Source organism: Perna viridis, chromosome 7 (assembly GCF_037379345.1).
Source record: "Perna viridis isolate PV_CMFRI_1.1 ecotype Kerala chromosome 7, ASM3737934v1, whole genome shotgun sequence".
Classification (NCBI taxonomy): Eukaryota; Metazoa; Mollusca; class Bivalvia; order Mytilida; family Mytilidae; genus Perna; species Perna viridis.
This window is the reverse complement of record NC_142451.1, coordinates 8,954,312-8,967,991: the sequence shown is the minus strand read 5'-3', so window position 1 is coordinate 8,967,991 and position 13,680 is coordinate 8,954,312. Positions and strand designations below refer to the sequence as shown.

The following is a 13,680-nucleotide window of genomic DNA, read 5'->3' as shown; positions in this document are numbered from 1 at the left end:
TTCGGCTTTTCACGTGCACTGTCCCAAAATTTAGGAAGTGATATTCTCGATGATGAAACACAGTAATATAATGATCATGTAGAGATCAATTAAGGGTTTTCGAAGGACGGTTCAGTAAGGCCAGATACATACGTGTATTTAAATGTCAGCACGGAACATGTTGGAACAGAAACATTGAGATGTTATTCCGAATATTTTTGTTTTTATCGCTAATTCTAATTGTAGAAGGTGAGTCGATTGTCTTCTGTTAAATTATTTAATAAGTGATTTTTCTTTATTTTTGCTTTCAAATATTCTGATTCAATTTTATGCACAATTATTATCTTTTTTGTATCATGACGAATTGAAATAACGATTTAAATGGCGTAAAATTGTGTATTTACAACTTAAGATGTGTTATCTTAATGTTATTTTTAAAATTTTACTGTTTACAAAATATCAGTAAATGTTGACAAGAAAATATTATAACAAGAGATAGGGTACAAAGATTCATATAACCTTGTAATTTGTTTCCTACATATGTCATGAGCCTACAACGCCCTCATATTCCTTGAGCAGTTTTTTTTTATTTGAATATAATGTGAAAACTAAATTGTTGACCTGCATGTTTTCGAAGTTAAACAACATTTGCACACATGACCTTTCTAAGTGTTACTGAAAAGGTATCAAATTGTATTTTCCTTCCTTTTTTATGAAAAAGAAGCTATCAACATTTTATTGTTTTTGGCCTTTCTGTTCCAGAGACAATTTTACAATTTTGTTTGCAGAGAAAATGGGGAAAATGTGTGCAGTATCAAACGGAAGTAAAATATAATGACTTGTATTCAAGCTTTAGTTGTTATGGATAAGAAAATCTTTTTAAAAAATACTGTGAAAGCTGTTCATCCTGAACCCAATTTGGACTGTAAAATATGTTCAGTTTTAGCCAGGTGTTTATATAGTTTACAGAATTTTCAAAATGCATTGAATATGGTCTTCAAAATATGTCTGGTTTGTGTAGAAATACTGCATAGATTATAACTTGAGAAAGAATAAATGATTTATTTTTTAAACTTTGCATAGTTGTTTAATACCAAAAACTTTAGGTTAAGTTAATTTTTCAGCAAAATCCGAGATTAAAATTTCGAGTTGGACCATTTTGTGCGTTTTTCCCTCCCTTATTTTCACAATTAAGTTGCAGGGTATCACTTAATGTTCCATTAATGTCCCGTTTTAAGGGTGTATTAATAATAAGTTAAACTATACAAGGACAATTATTATCCAACTGCGTTATTCAAAAACATGCATTTTCCTTTTTTTACTATCTGTAGCACAAGCGCCGACTGTACAGATATCATTAGGTGGTACAGGTGCCACCAACTCTCAGGGCCGTGTGGAGATTACGAGAAATGGGATCAGAGGGACTGTCTGTAATGATAGGTTTACTGACCTAGCCGCAGCTGTTGTATGTAGGCAACTTAACTATCCGTACGTATATTACCATATTTATCTAGAAAATACACGTCGATCTTTCACTTTGATTGGTGATTGGAAATTTCGTCATGGTTTTGTGCAGTTTTTAGGTCGATTTAAATTTCGTCATGATGGTTTTGTGCAGTTTTTAGGTTGATTATGGTAGATTCGGCAACAAGTTGTATGTTTTAATCGCCAGCAGCTAAACCCAGAACAGACAGACTGACTATACTTATTGAGAAATAATAAGTTCAAGTGTTTTGATTGAACTTGGTACCTAGTCCAGCACAGTATAGCTCATTCCACAAATGAACTGTATGTAGTAATTGTATGCTGAATAAATTCAGAACTGTATAGTGATTCTGATATTTTGAAACCATCCCTGTACCAGTATTGAAATTGTTCATTTATATTTTAGCTCACGGTAGGTCCATGTAAGGTATTGTTATCACTTTGCGTCCGTCGTCGTTGACTATTCTTTGAAAATCCGATCATTGGATTATTACTATGTTTGGTCACCAGCACTCTTGTGGTGTATCAAGCGTAAAACATGGCCGCCGTTGCTATTATTAGACCTAACTTAGCCATAGGGGCCAAGTCACCGTTTTATAGTTCATACATCTAAACATAAAAAGAGATGCTGGAAAATAAGTGAGTCTCGACTTTAGCTTGAAGAGCTCTGTAAAAGTCTCTATAAGGTGGAGGTTCTATTTCGACTCCTAGTTGGAATGACTGCCCTTGGTATGTACAGAAAGAAAGAAACTTTTGATTGATTGAGTGGTTGTGACAAGTAAAGACTCCTATAAGGAGTAACTACTGAAAAAGGTCAAACATAGATATTTTGGAGCTTGGAGCTTGTATAATTAATTTTTAAAAGATATGAGGACAATGTTTCAAAAGCTGCAAAATTTTCATATTGCTGATCTCAAATGTTCATAAGGCAAAGACATAAGTACATGACTTCTTGTTAAAACGTTCATAAAGTTATCTTTCTTCAAACGAATACTAATTCAATAATTATGCTTGAATTATTATACCCTCACTCAACGAGTAGATGGTATATTGAATGCACCTTCTTCCATCACCCCGTCCATCGCAATTATTTTTGGATTTCAATGGATGGATTGGTTTCATATTAGGTTTATGGCTTTATATAGATGGGGCATACGTGTTAAGTGATTTTGGGTGCTGTCCGATATCAACTTCCTGTTCGTGGGACTTTTGCATTTTTCACTATATGGACTAATAGAGAAAATTTTCGTCACAGTCACAAAAATATTGGCTGCCAATGGATGAATTGATCTCAAATTTGGTGTGTTGCTTCATAGAGATGGGGCATAAGTTGTAAGTAATTTAAGTTGCTCTCCGATATCAACTTTCTACATACGAGTGGGGGTATGCCTAACACGACAACGCGTGCAAATTCGGGTTTCTATTAGATTAACAAAACAAAATGAAACCTTTACATGAATATTTTCTTTTATTTTAGGAACGGTGGGACCGCAGTAACAGATGGAAGATTTGGTCGTGGGACTGGTCCAATTTGGTTGGACGATGTTGAATGTCAGGGAAATGAGCTTCATATAGAGCAGTGTATATCTCGACCTTGGAATGAATCAAACTGTGACCACTCTGAAGATGTTGGAGTTATCTGTAATGTGTCTCCAGTGCAGTCGTCGTCGGTGTCTCCAGCGACAACGCGGGCACCTGCTACTGTCCAACCGTCTAACTGTAAATATGCCTACATGTATATTAAAGATGTGTACGAAGAATCAAAATATTGACTGATATGATTATAAAGTACACATGTAAAATTATTTAGAAAAGGATTGTGTGAATTCATAATAAAAAACCTTGGTTTCTTTGGTTTATTTTGTTTATGTTCGTCATCTGATTTTGTGTTATGTTGGTGAATAATATTATAATGAAACTAGAAAAAATATCTCCGAAAACTGAATATCCCAGTCAGATCAATGAGTTTTTGTGCATCATTTTATAATATAGTGCTATTTTACAGGTACCGTGCCCAGTCCAAATATTCGCCTGGTTGGTCCGTCTAACTTGAGGGGTATAGGTTTTGTGGAGGTGCAAAGGAATGGTGTATGGGGGTCAATCTGCGACGACCAATGGGGTCGAGACGATGCTAAAGTTGTCTGTAGAATGCTGTGTTATGAGTAAGTTGAATCATCTTTCGTGATATTTCCAACTTTAACACTGCACAGTGCACAACTCTTCTGGGAAATAAAATATGTCCAGCAATGTAAAGTACCATTACTGAAAGAACTGAAGTAAATCATGTTTCATGAGAAAGGTAAATACAGACTTTCAGAGTTTTGAACTTTCACACACTACCATGCAATCAATCCCAGTAATACATGTATTGAACATATACGTTAGTATCAGTATAAATGGGTGGGCATGGTACATTGTAATCTGATTGTCAGAAATCTAAAATACCATAAATCGTGCCACCAATTTCAAGGGGTACTAAATAATGGTTTATTGCTATGTATAAGTGTTTTTCATATTTGTCTGACCCTTATAGTTTAATACATTTACATTTATAGTAAGAGAAGTCTAAACTTTATTGCTTTATGATGCGGTTTGTCATATATTTTATGAGTACTGTCTAAGATGTCTGTTGACCTTGACATTGGAGTACTTTCAGCCGCATGAGAAATTGTGGGTGTGTATGTAACTTTATGTGTGGGGTGAACTGGCGAAAAAAGGATGAGGTTCTGGTCTCTTTAACATATTTACCATATCTATTCTCGTTTTATCTTATTGCAAATTATACCAGTCAAGCTACAGAAAATCCGATGTTCCAAAATATCCAGCCTAGATACGCTCAACTTATACTTAAACTAGTTTCCCATCACAATTTTCTGGTTTATCAGTTTGAAATTTCAGTTGATTAACCTTACAACTTACTTATACCTATTATACCATGAGGCTTATACTGGTCCATTATTTACTAGTAATTCTTATAGTATATGTTGGTGTTACTATTTTCCTGCCCCCTTCCACACACACACACATACACACACATGGAAAAGGTAAGTATATTTTTTTCTACGAAAAGCCCGAAAGAAACTTTATTTAAAAATCATTCGTATAAAAATTATCGAAAATCAAGAATAAATGAGAGGGTTTTTTTTAGCAAATAATGGATCATCATGGCCTTTACTGTATGCTTAAATATGATGACTTTTACAGCCCAAATATTGCGCAGGCTGGAGCACCAGTAGACATTAATCACGTAATGGACCAGGTGAGCAACAACTACCTGATGGACAACGTTGAGTGTGTTGGCACAGAGAGGGACATAGAACAGTGTCCAAGAGCTACTAATATAGACTGTGATCCAAACGCAAAGGAGTATGCCAGTGTCACATGTACACGATTAATCAACACTCAACCACAAGGTATAAAAAAAACTTTCGTCATCTCTGTCCTTCAGTTTTCACCTCAAAAATTGGTTGTGCTGCTTGGTTAACCCCTTCACATATTAACTATGGACCCCCCCCCGAAAAAAAAAACAAAAAAACTCTCACTTTTCACATGATTTCTACATTACTACATGTACATTTTGTATGTTTTTCTTTACTGTTTTCTCCTTTCTGCAACTTGTTATCGAATTTTAAAAAAATACCCAAGCAAAACCTAAAGAGGTTCCTAACACCCATCCTTTTAGTGCAAGTTTTTTTTTACATTTAACTCTAGGATGCTTTCTCTATTTGAAGAGAGTGAGTCTTACCATTATTAGATCTTTGCATGATCATGACTGGATTTTCTCAGAAAATTTTCACTAGAATGTGAGAAAAGTTAGGTTTTTGATAAATTGTCTGTCCTATTAATGCTAATTTCTATTGCATTTCAATGAAATTAAAACTCAATTTACCAAAGCGATATGGAAAATCTTGTCGTTTTTCCTTGATTCTAATGGTGCAAATAATCAACTATTTGCACCTTCATAACAATTCAATACATAGTGTTTGTTTTATACTATGTTTCACCCACTGCCCGATTCTTACATAGACTGACTCCTAACGTTTTTCAATCTTCTCCTATGCCTTGAACTTAGTTCATGTGTTATGTATTTTAAAAACGGGACTTCTAGTTACACTATACTGCCAAAATAAATTGATATAATATCCAGAAGTAAAGTATTTCAAAACGAAATACCTAACATGTTACATAGAACTTGAATATAATATAGTTAAATGAATGAAGGCATGTGTCTGTTAATTTTTTTTTACATAAGTTTGTATTTGATAATTAGTGCCATTCAGTTTGGCACAATTGAAGGTGGGAAAAGTTATTTATTGTCACCACTGACGGGAAAAAAGGGATATATATATAGAAATACATATATATAAATTACTGATCGTCAGTTTTCGAGTACTTTTGGTATTGACCTATCAAGTGGAACCCGAATTCTTGCTAACACCCCTAAATTAAACATGTATAAAACTGGCTGTATATATTGTATCAGTGAAAACCCGGCTAAAGCTGCTATTTGGTAAGGTACTCACTAGAAGGACCAGATCTACTGAAGGTAATTCACTGACTGAAGTACTACATGTATACCAGCATATTAAACTAACATACAAGTAACAAAACTATGGATACGCTTAAACATGTTGTCATTTAAAATATGATGTGCGCACGAGATATATAATGTGTGCACACAAAATATTTATTATCATGTCTTCTATCGGGGCTTTGTACAAAGAGAGTGGCCATATAGTTTTGAGGAGGCTGTCAGTTATGTTTATACAAAACCATATAAATTACTTAACTGGGGGCGAACCATATATTGATTCTAACGGGTATTGCATTTAAAATGTATTTTAATCTATCATAAAAACACGGCATAAATGATAAAAGTGCGACAGTTAAGTTAAGGGATGGGGCAAGAATTTTCGAGTCTAAAGTTTTAAAAGATCTCAAGCACCGTTCTAAGTAAAATTGTTCGTCCCTTCACCCTGTAAATACTTACTGTTAAGGTGTATTTCTGTTCTAACGATCAATATAAAGGCAAAACATTTAAAACAACTGTAGCAGCACATGTAGGGTATGGTCTTTTTAACTTTTATATCTTGTATGGGTGTATTTTTTTTTTTTTTTTTTTTTTTTTTTGTCTGTGTTCCTTTTACTTTTGATAAACATGTAACGGTCCATTTTATGTTATTGTCCACAGTCCGGAGTATTCTGCTATAAATACATTGTTGACTTTCTGACGAGATATGCAACTAATGTTTGCCTATTTTTCCGCTTCTGTAAGCCATACTTTGAAATGATGTATCGGTAAAGCCCCCTTTTTAAAATTTAAACTTATACTGTGCAACTGCCCCGTGCAGGTCCGGGTGTTAAAAGAATAGGCATGCAGCAGCGCTAAGCTTGTCGTAAAAGGCGACTAAATAGTGCTCAGAAACCTAGCCGGGGGCTAGGCGCTCTGCCCACAGAGCAACTGGGATGTGTGGCCCAGGTGGTGGAATGGGGTACCCCTGGCGTGTTACATGCTGGGGTTGTCAGGCTATAATACGGAAAACCTGACCGCAAACCATAGTGGTGCACCGTGTTGGGAAAGATGCCACGTTCCTCGCACGTTAAAGAACCCTGCTGTGGTATTCGATAGGAGTAGGAACCTTTGCGCTCCGCCACAGGAGGCTAAATTGCCCGACCTTACCCATCCCCCCCTTTTTCCAGTGGCAATCAAAATTTGTCGACCCTATTGTCCTTGTGTCCCATCCTTTTTTTTTTCATTTCATGTTCATTTTATCATCCATTTCATGTTCATCGTCTGAATATAGCTGAAATATTGCTGCTCGGACGTTAAACCCCAACAAACAAACAAACAAACATATACTGTGCAACTCGTTCACCGGAGTAGTAGTAACATTCTACTTGGACAATATACCACAATACCATGTACTCCAGATTTAAACTGGTGCAACTTAAGTGTCAGTCTTTGTAAGAATCAGGCAGTAGGTGAAACATGGTATTAAAAAACCCACCATTTTGATAGTGTAATTTGACTATTTGCACGATCAGAATCAAGGAAAAAAGCAAAATTTTTCATATCATATTGCTGTATTGAGATGTAATTTCATTGAAATGCACTGTATTAGATGAACATTTAAAGGGCAGATAACTCTGTCAAACACCTCATTTTTTACGAGCAAATCCAATGATGTAGACATCAAATAATGGTCTTTTCAAACAGAGAAGGCATCCTTGAGTGAAATTGTATTGTCAGATCAGTGGGGTTTTGACATGCATGTTTCTCATTTTTTCCTGATTCTTACAAATACTTACACTTAATTAACATTAACTACTATACATTTTGTTTATTCCTTTAGCTGTACATGTTGTTTATTTTATATTTACACGTTGCTCACATTTTATCTTGATGTACTGCCTGTACTGTAATTGCACAACTTCTAATTGCTTTCTCCTTACGATATTAAAACGTAACTATACTTGTGATGTTTGTGATTTAATTGAATCAAGGTGTTATTACGACCAGTGTATTTTGTTTTTACGTGCAATTTTGGTTTATGTTTTATTATCTTTCGCCCTAATAAATGTGTAAAAGATGTAACGCTCTACGTCCGTCCGTCTGTCATTCCACAACATCTTTGAAGATATGATAAAGTTTTATGTGAGTAGCTATAGCTTTTCCTCTGTAATAACATCCATCGCTAGTGGAAAATCATAGAACAAAAACACATAGATATTTCTCAGTGTAATGTTATAATTATTTACATTGTACATGTAGTTGTAATCAAACCTTTATTCATCCAGGTTAGCTATTGCCATTACTTGGCGTCCGTTGTCGTCGTCGTTAACATTTTTTTCAAAACTCTTCTCCTCTGAAACTACTTGACCAATTGGAACCAAACTTGGTATGAATGTTCTTGGAGTATCCAGCATAGAACTGATGTGGGGATTTTTGATCCGTCGAAAAACATGGCAGTAGCCCCGTGCAGGTCCGGGTGTTAAAAGAATAGGCCTGCAGCAGCGCTAAGCTTGTCGTAAAAGGCGACTAAATAGTGCTCAGAAACCTAGCCGGGGGCTAGGCGCTCTGCCCACAGAGCAAATGGGATGTGTGTCCCAAGTGGTGGAATGGGGTACCCCTGGCATGTTACATGCTGGGGATGTCAGGCTATAATACGGAAAACCTGACCGCAAACCATAGTGGTGCACCGTGTTGGGAAAGATGCCACGTTCCTCGCACGTTAAAGAACTCTGCTGTGGTATTCGATAGGAGTAGGAACCTTTGCGCTCCGCCACAGGAGGCTAAATTGCCCGACCTTACCCACCTCTCCCTATTTCCAGTGGCAATCAAAATGTGTCGACCCCATTGTCCTGGTGTCCCATCCCTTTTTCATTTCATCATCATTTCATGTTCATCGTCTGAATATAGCTTAAATATTGCTGCTCGGACGTTAAACCCCAACAAACAAACAAACGTCGTTAGTAAAAATAGAACATAGTGGTCAGACAATAGTTTTTCGCATATATCTCCAAAACGGTTAGGTTTAGCCAATTCTGACAATGGGGTAAAAGTATTCAGCATGATGAGATCTATGTGCAGTCAAATTTTCATTTTAATCTTTTAAGCCATGTTGGAGTTATTGTCTTTTTTTCAACGCTTTTTGCTATTGTTTATGTTATTTCTTTCAAAAATCTTCTCCTCTGACACTACTTGACCAATTGGAACCAAACTTGGTATGAATGTTTCTTGATATGGGGATTTTTGATCCGTCGAAAAGCATGGCCGCCGTTACTAAAAATAGAACATAGGGGTCAGACAAAAGTTTTTCGCATATATCTCCAAAACGGTTAGGTTTAGTCAATTCTGAAAGGGGTAAAAGTGTTAAGCATGATAATCTATCTGCGGTCAAATTTTCATTTTAATCTGTTTAGCCATGTTGGAGTTATTGCCCTTTTTCAAGGTTTTTTTGCTATTTTTAATGTTATTTCTTTCAAAAATCTTCTCCTCTGACACTATTTTACCAATTGAAACAAAACTCGGTATAAGTGTTCCTTGGGGTATCCTTGAAGTGGGGCTTTTGATCCGTCAAAAAACATGGCCACTGTTACTAAAAATAGAACATAGGGGTCAGACAGTAGTTTTTCGCATATATCTCCAAAGCCGTTAGGTTTAGCGAAATTCTTTCAATAGCTGATATGATCCTTATTTTTAGGACTACAAAAGTCTTTGGCATAAAATTTGTCAGACGCCTTCCTATAAGAGTTATTGTCCTTGACAGGGGAAAATGGCAGTTTTTTTTTACAGTTTTCAGCCAGTGTCTTGAAAATTATGATAGATTTAGACTTTCATTTACTGAAATGATCCTTATGATAAGTCCTATCAAAGTTTTCTTGAGTCAAAATTGTTGGATAACTTCTTGTTTAATTTATTGCCCTTGAAAGGCAAAATTCAACCAGGTGAGCGATTCAGGCTCCTTGGAGCCTCTTGTTTATTATTGCAGCACCCGTACCAGAATTGGAATGTACCGGTGGAAAATTTTATGCCAGGTTCAGTAGGACACAAGACCCTAACCTTGAGGCCAAACATCTGTCTATATTCTATCCTTACAATGGCCCGTGTAATATAGAGAAACCGACGACACAAAGCACGGTGTCTATTATCATCCCTTACAGTCAGTGTGGAACTGTTACAACGGTAAGATATGTGAACACACATCATTAGTAAGGGTTCCGCAGACGTTTGAAGGAACAAAGGTTTGATTCAAAACCGATTGGTAGTGAAAGGTTTAAATTTATTTTCAACTTCATTCATTTCTAGATTCTCAAGTTAGCATTCATTTCACTTCATATGACCAAGGTACATGTATATCAAAAGCCGACTCATTAAGAAATTGGTGATCACAAGAGATTCTTTTTTAAACGGGGCACTTTAAAATATACTTTCACTTACATTGTACATGCATATATTTTTTTCATATCTGCTTATGTTAGACTTTTGTATGTTTAAGTAAGAATTTAATTTTAACTACATTTTTATTCCTGTGACCTTATTACAGACACGTTACATCACAATTCTTTTCTTATAGTTTTAACTGAACATTAATCTGCAATTTCCCATTTTTTACCTTTTTTTTTTTTCAGTATAATTCAACACATATATTCTATACCAATTCAATCAAATACGACTATACTGTAATAGAAAACCAGATAGTTAGGGTGAATACCTACAGAATAGAAGCAAAATGTGAATTCCCCCGTGATCTTGATACCAATGAAGGCTACACTCCCTTGACCGAAACAGTTACACAGAAAGCACCAGGAAGATTCACTATAGACATGACCTTCTTTAATGATTCCTTCTCTACACCATTGAACGGCTCCATTAAGCTGACGCTGGGAGAATGGCTCAACGTTGCGCTGACGTTGGACGCAATCGATCCCAACTTGAAGCTTGTGGTACCTAACTGTAAAGCGACACCTACATCTGATCCAAATGATCCTACTTTCTTCGACCTTTTCAGTAACAAGTGAGTTATCTTAATTTTTTTTCATAAGCTCGTCTCCCACATATAGCAGAGGTTATTGCAGTGAGTATACAATTTGTTTAAAAGTGTATGTTCCACCTTTTATGTAAATACTTAGTAATACTTTGAATGCCTTCTAAACAAGTCTGTCTTCTCGGTCAGGATAATATAAATATTGCCGTACCATAATATTCCACCCAAACATTATGTTATGCTTACTTGGCGAGCTAAAATTGAAAGACCGCATTTGTGGTTTTCAATCATGGACATTATAGCTCAGCATCAATTCAGGAATGTGTCCAGTTTTTTAATAAGTCTACAGAATAAACCAGCCTCTGCCCCTCCAAACTATCCTTACTTTGCGATTAAGTCTTCAACTAAAAAGGTTATCGATTGCACTAAGCATTTTTCTCTGTTTTGTACATGTCAATCTTATCTTTATATGTTTTAGATGTGCAAAGGACCCAACACTAGGATTCTTTCCCCTGAATTCCACTGTGTTTGGTTTCCGGTATCAGACGTTCAAATTTGTTGCATTTAGTAACGTCATCATTCAGTGTGATGCGATTGTCTGCCTAGTCAGTGAGAAAAATGCCGAATGTGATAGAACGTGTAACACAACTAGTTCGTCTGGGACAGGAAGGCGCAAACGAGACACTTACGGTCGGGATATCTATAGGGTTATCAGTACACCAATGACGTTCTCACAACATGGTGATGGTGTCCTCATCGACAGAGGCGATGGATGGGAGGTTAATCTAGGTAGGTTATATTTTAGTTTTTTCTAAAATATATAAAATAGAAGTCTAACACACATTATTAATCCAAGATGGATTTTATGTGCTCACAGTTAGCATTTTATGTGCTAACAGTTACTTTCATGTTTGTTTTTTTTGTACACAGAGCCTTTTGAAATAAAGTATTATAGCTTTACCATTATTAGTTGGTAAATTAATGTATAGTCAGCTTGAGTTTTATAAATCATTTTTATATCTAACATTTATAGTACATATGAACTCATTCGAACATTTTCAAAATTTTTCTCAACATACCAATAAAAACTTTACTGTTAGGCTTAATAATTTGATTTTAATTTTATATTTTTTTTATTATTTTCTGTTGCTTCAGTTTTGGAAGAGCTATTTGAATATTCAGGCAAATAACTTAGTCGTGTGACATCAACTCATTTAAAGTCTAAAGATGACAGTCATCCTTTTTAACAATATATATTCTAATTACTTGGAGTGACCTAACTTTATTTTGTAGCCTGTTCACGTTTTTTTTTTTTTTTTTTTTTTTTTTGGGGGGGGTTTTTTTTTTTAATATTTACATTATTTTTTTAATAGCTGTTCCAACACTCAAAAAGACAAAATTATATCATAATTCTCAAACTGAGAATTTTTTAGGTTTGTGGAGTTTTAATTCTGGAAATATGTCTCACTCAGAGTTCGTTTGCACTTTAGAAAACCAAATACAGTTTAAAAATTGGATTATTCCAAGAATAATTTTACAAGATGTATAATTTTGTTCTCAACTGAGCACTTCATGTTTACCGATTGCAGAAAAATTGGCACATTTTGTCCTTTTATTTCCTTTTCAAATTTCTTAACCACAAATTTTATCTAGAGTTCCATTTTATTTTACAGTCACAACAAAAGCCGCAAATCCTGTAACTACTTTAGCGGCAACAGAAACTACAAAACCCCCAGGTACAGCTACCACAAAAGTGGCAACAGTAAAAACCACAACATTACAGTCAGCTACATCCTTGCCTTCATCAACTGTTCCGACGACAACTCTACGACAGACTTTAACAACATTACAAACAACCACAGCGGCGCGACCGACAACAACAGTAGCGTCATCTACAATGCCGACGACAGTTAAAATATCTCAATCAACTGCTCAAAAAACATTTTTGTCGACGACAAAAGGACAGCCGTCTTCCACACCGACATCGACACCCACGGCTAAAGCCTCCTCTACTAAAAATAAACTTGCTATTGGAACCACTCTTGCTGTGCAAGAGGAACCAACTTCCGGTACCGAAAAACAACATGTACCTAAGCCAAATGAGATGTATGTTGGAGGTTTAGGGAGCCTGTCGATATTTTCTGGTTCTAATACTGTCCATCCATATATCTTTATTCATATGTTATTGTTTATGTTTTTATACATTATTTATTTGGTTAGTTAATTTCGTCTTGTTATCATGTAGTTTAATTTTGCTTTTTATTATGTTAATCAATTCTACATATTTGCTCAGGATCGTTTTATAAAAAAAACCTTTTCAATAATATAATAATCCGTCCCTCCAGTCACTTCACAGAAGTTATGAATATCTGTTACAAGTTTGATCGTATTCGTGTAAGTGGTACAATTATAAATTGTTTCCTTTGTTGTTGATTTTCACTTCATTAAACGCTTTTTTGGTGAACCAATTTTATTGTATTTTATTATTACGTTTTAAAACATTCCAGTTAATTTCATATCATGTATATTTTTTTAGTTTAAAAGACCCTAATGGTTATTTTTTGCAGTGTTCAAATGTGAATAATTTTTATATTCTGAAAGTCAAAATTTATACAATAAAATTTATTAAGTCACATATATTGTTAGCGATTTCTTGCACTCGTAATTCAAATTCAAATCGCATTCTGCCAATACAAAAACGGTTTCATCAGTGTTTGGCCATTTTCAA

The 13,680-nt window shown here is 35.2% G+C and overlaps 1 protein-coding gene across 2 annotated transcripts; it reads left to right on the top strand.

Moving 5' to 3' along the window:
• The first annotated feature begins 7 nt into the window (after positions 1–7).
• Positions 8–13,587, top strand: LOC148611213 (scavenger receptor cysteine-rich domain-containing protein DMBT1-like). Of its 2 annotated transcripts, XM_088591514.1 has the most exons (10): positions 8–228; positions 1,311–1,467; positions 2,942–3,183; positions 3,470–3,626; positions 4,669–4,877; positions 5,948–6,010; positions 9,957–10,150; positions 10,597–10,982; positions 11,431–11,741; positions 12,626–13,587. In XM_088591514.1, the coding sequence occupies exons 1-10, from the start codon at positions 180–182 to the stop codon at positions 13,174–13,176; spliced, it is 2,319 nt and encodes a 772-aa protein (XP_088447640.1). In that variant the 5' UTR covers positions 8–179; the 3' UTR covers positions 13,177–13,587. The 2 variants fall into 2 exon arrangements, with proteins under 2 accessions (XP_088447640.1, XP_088447641.1); XM_088591515.1 differs by lacking the exon at positions 5,948–6,010 and having other exon boundaries at positions 11–228.
• The last annotated feature ends 93 nt before the right edge of the window (positions 13,588–13,680 follow it).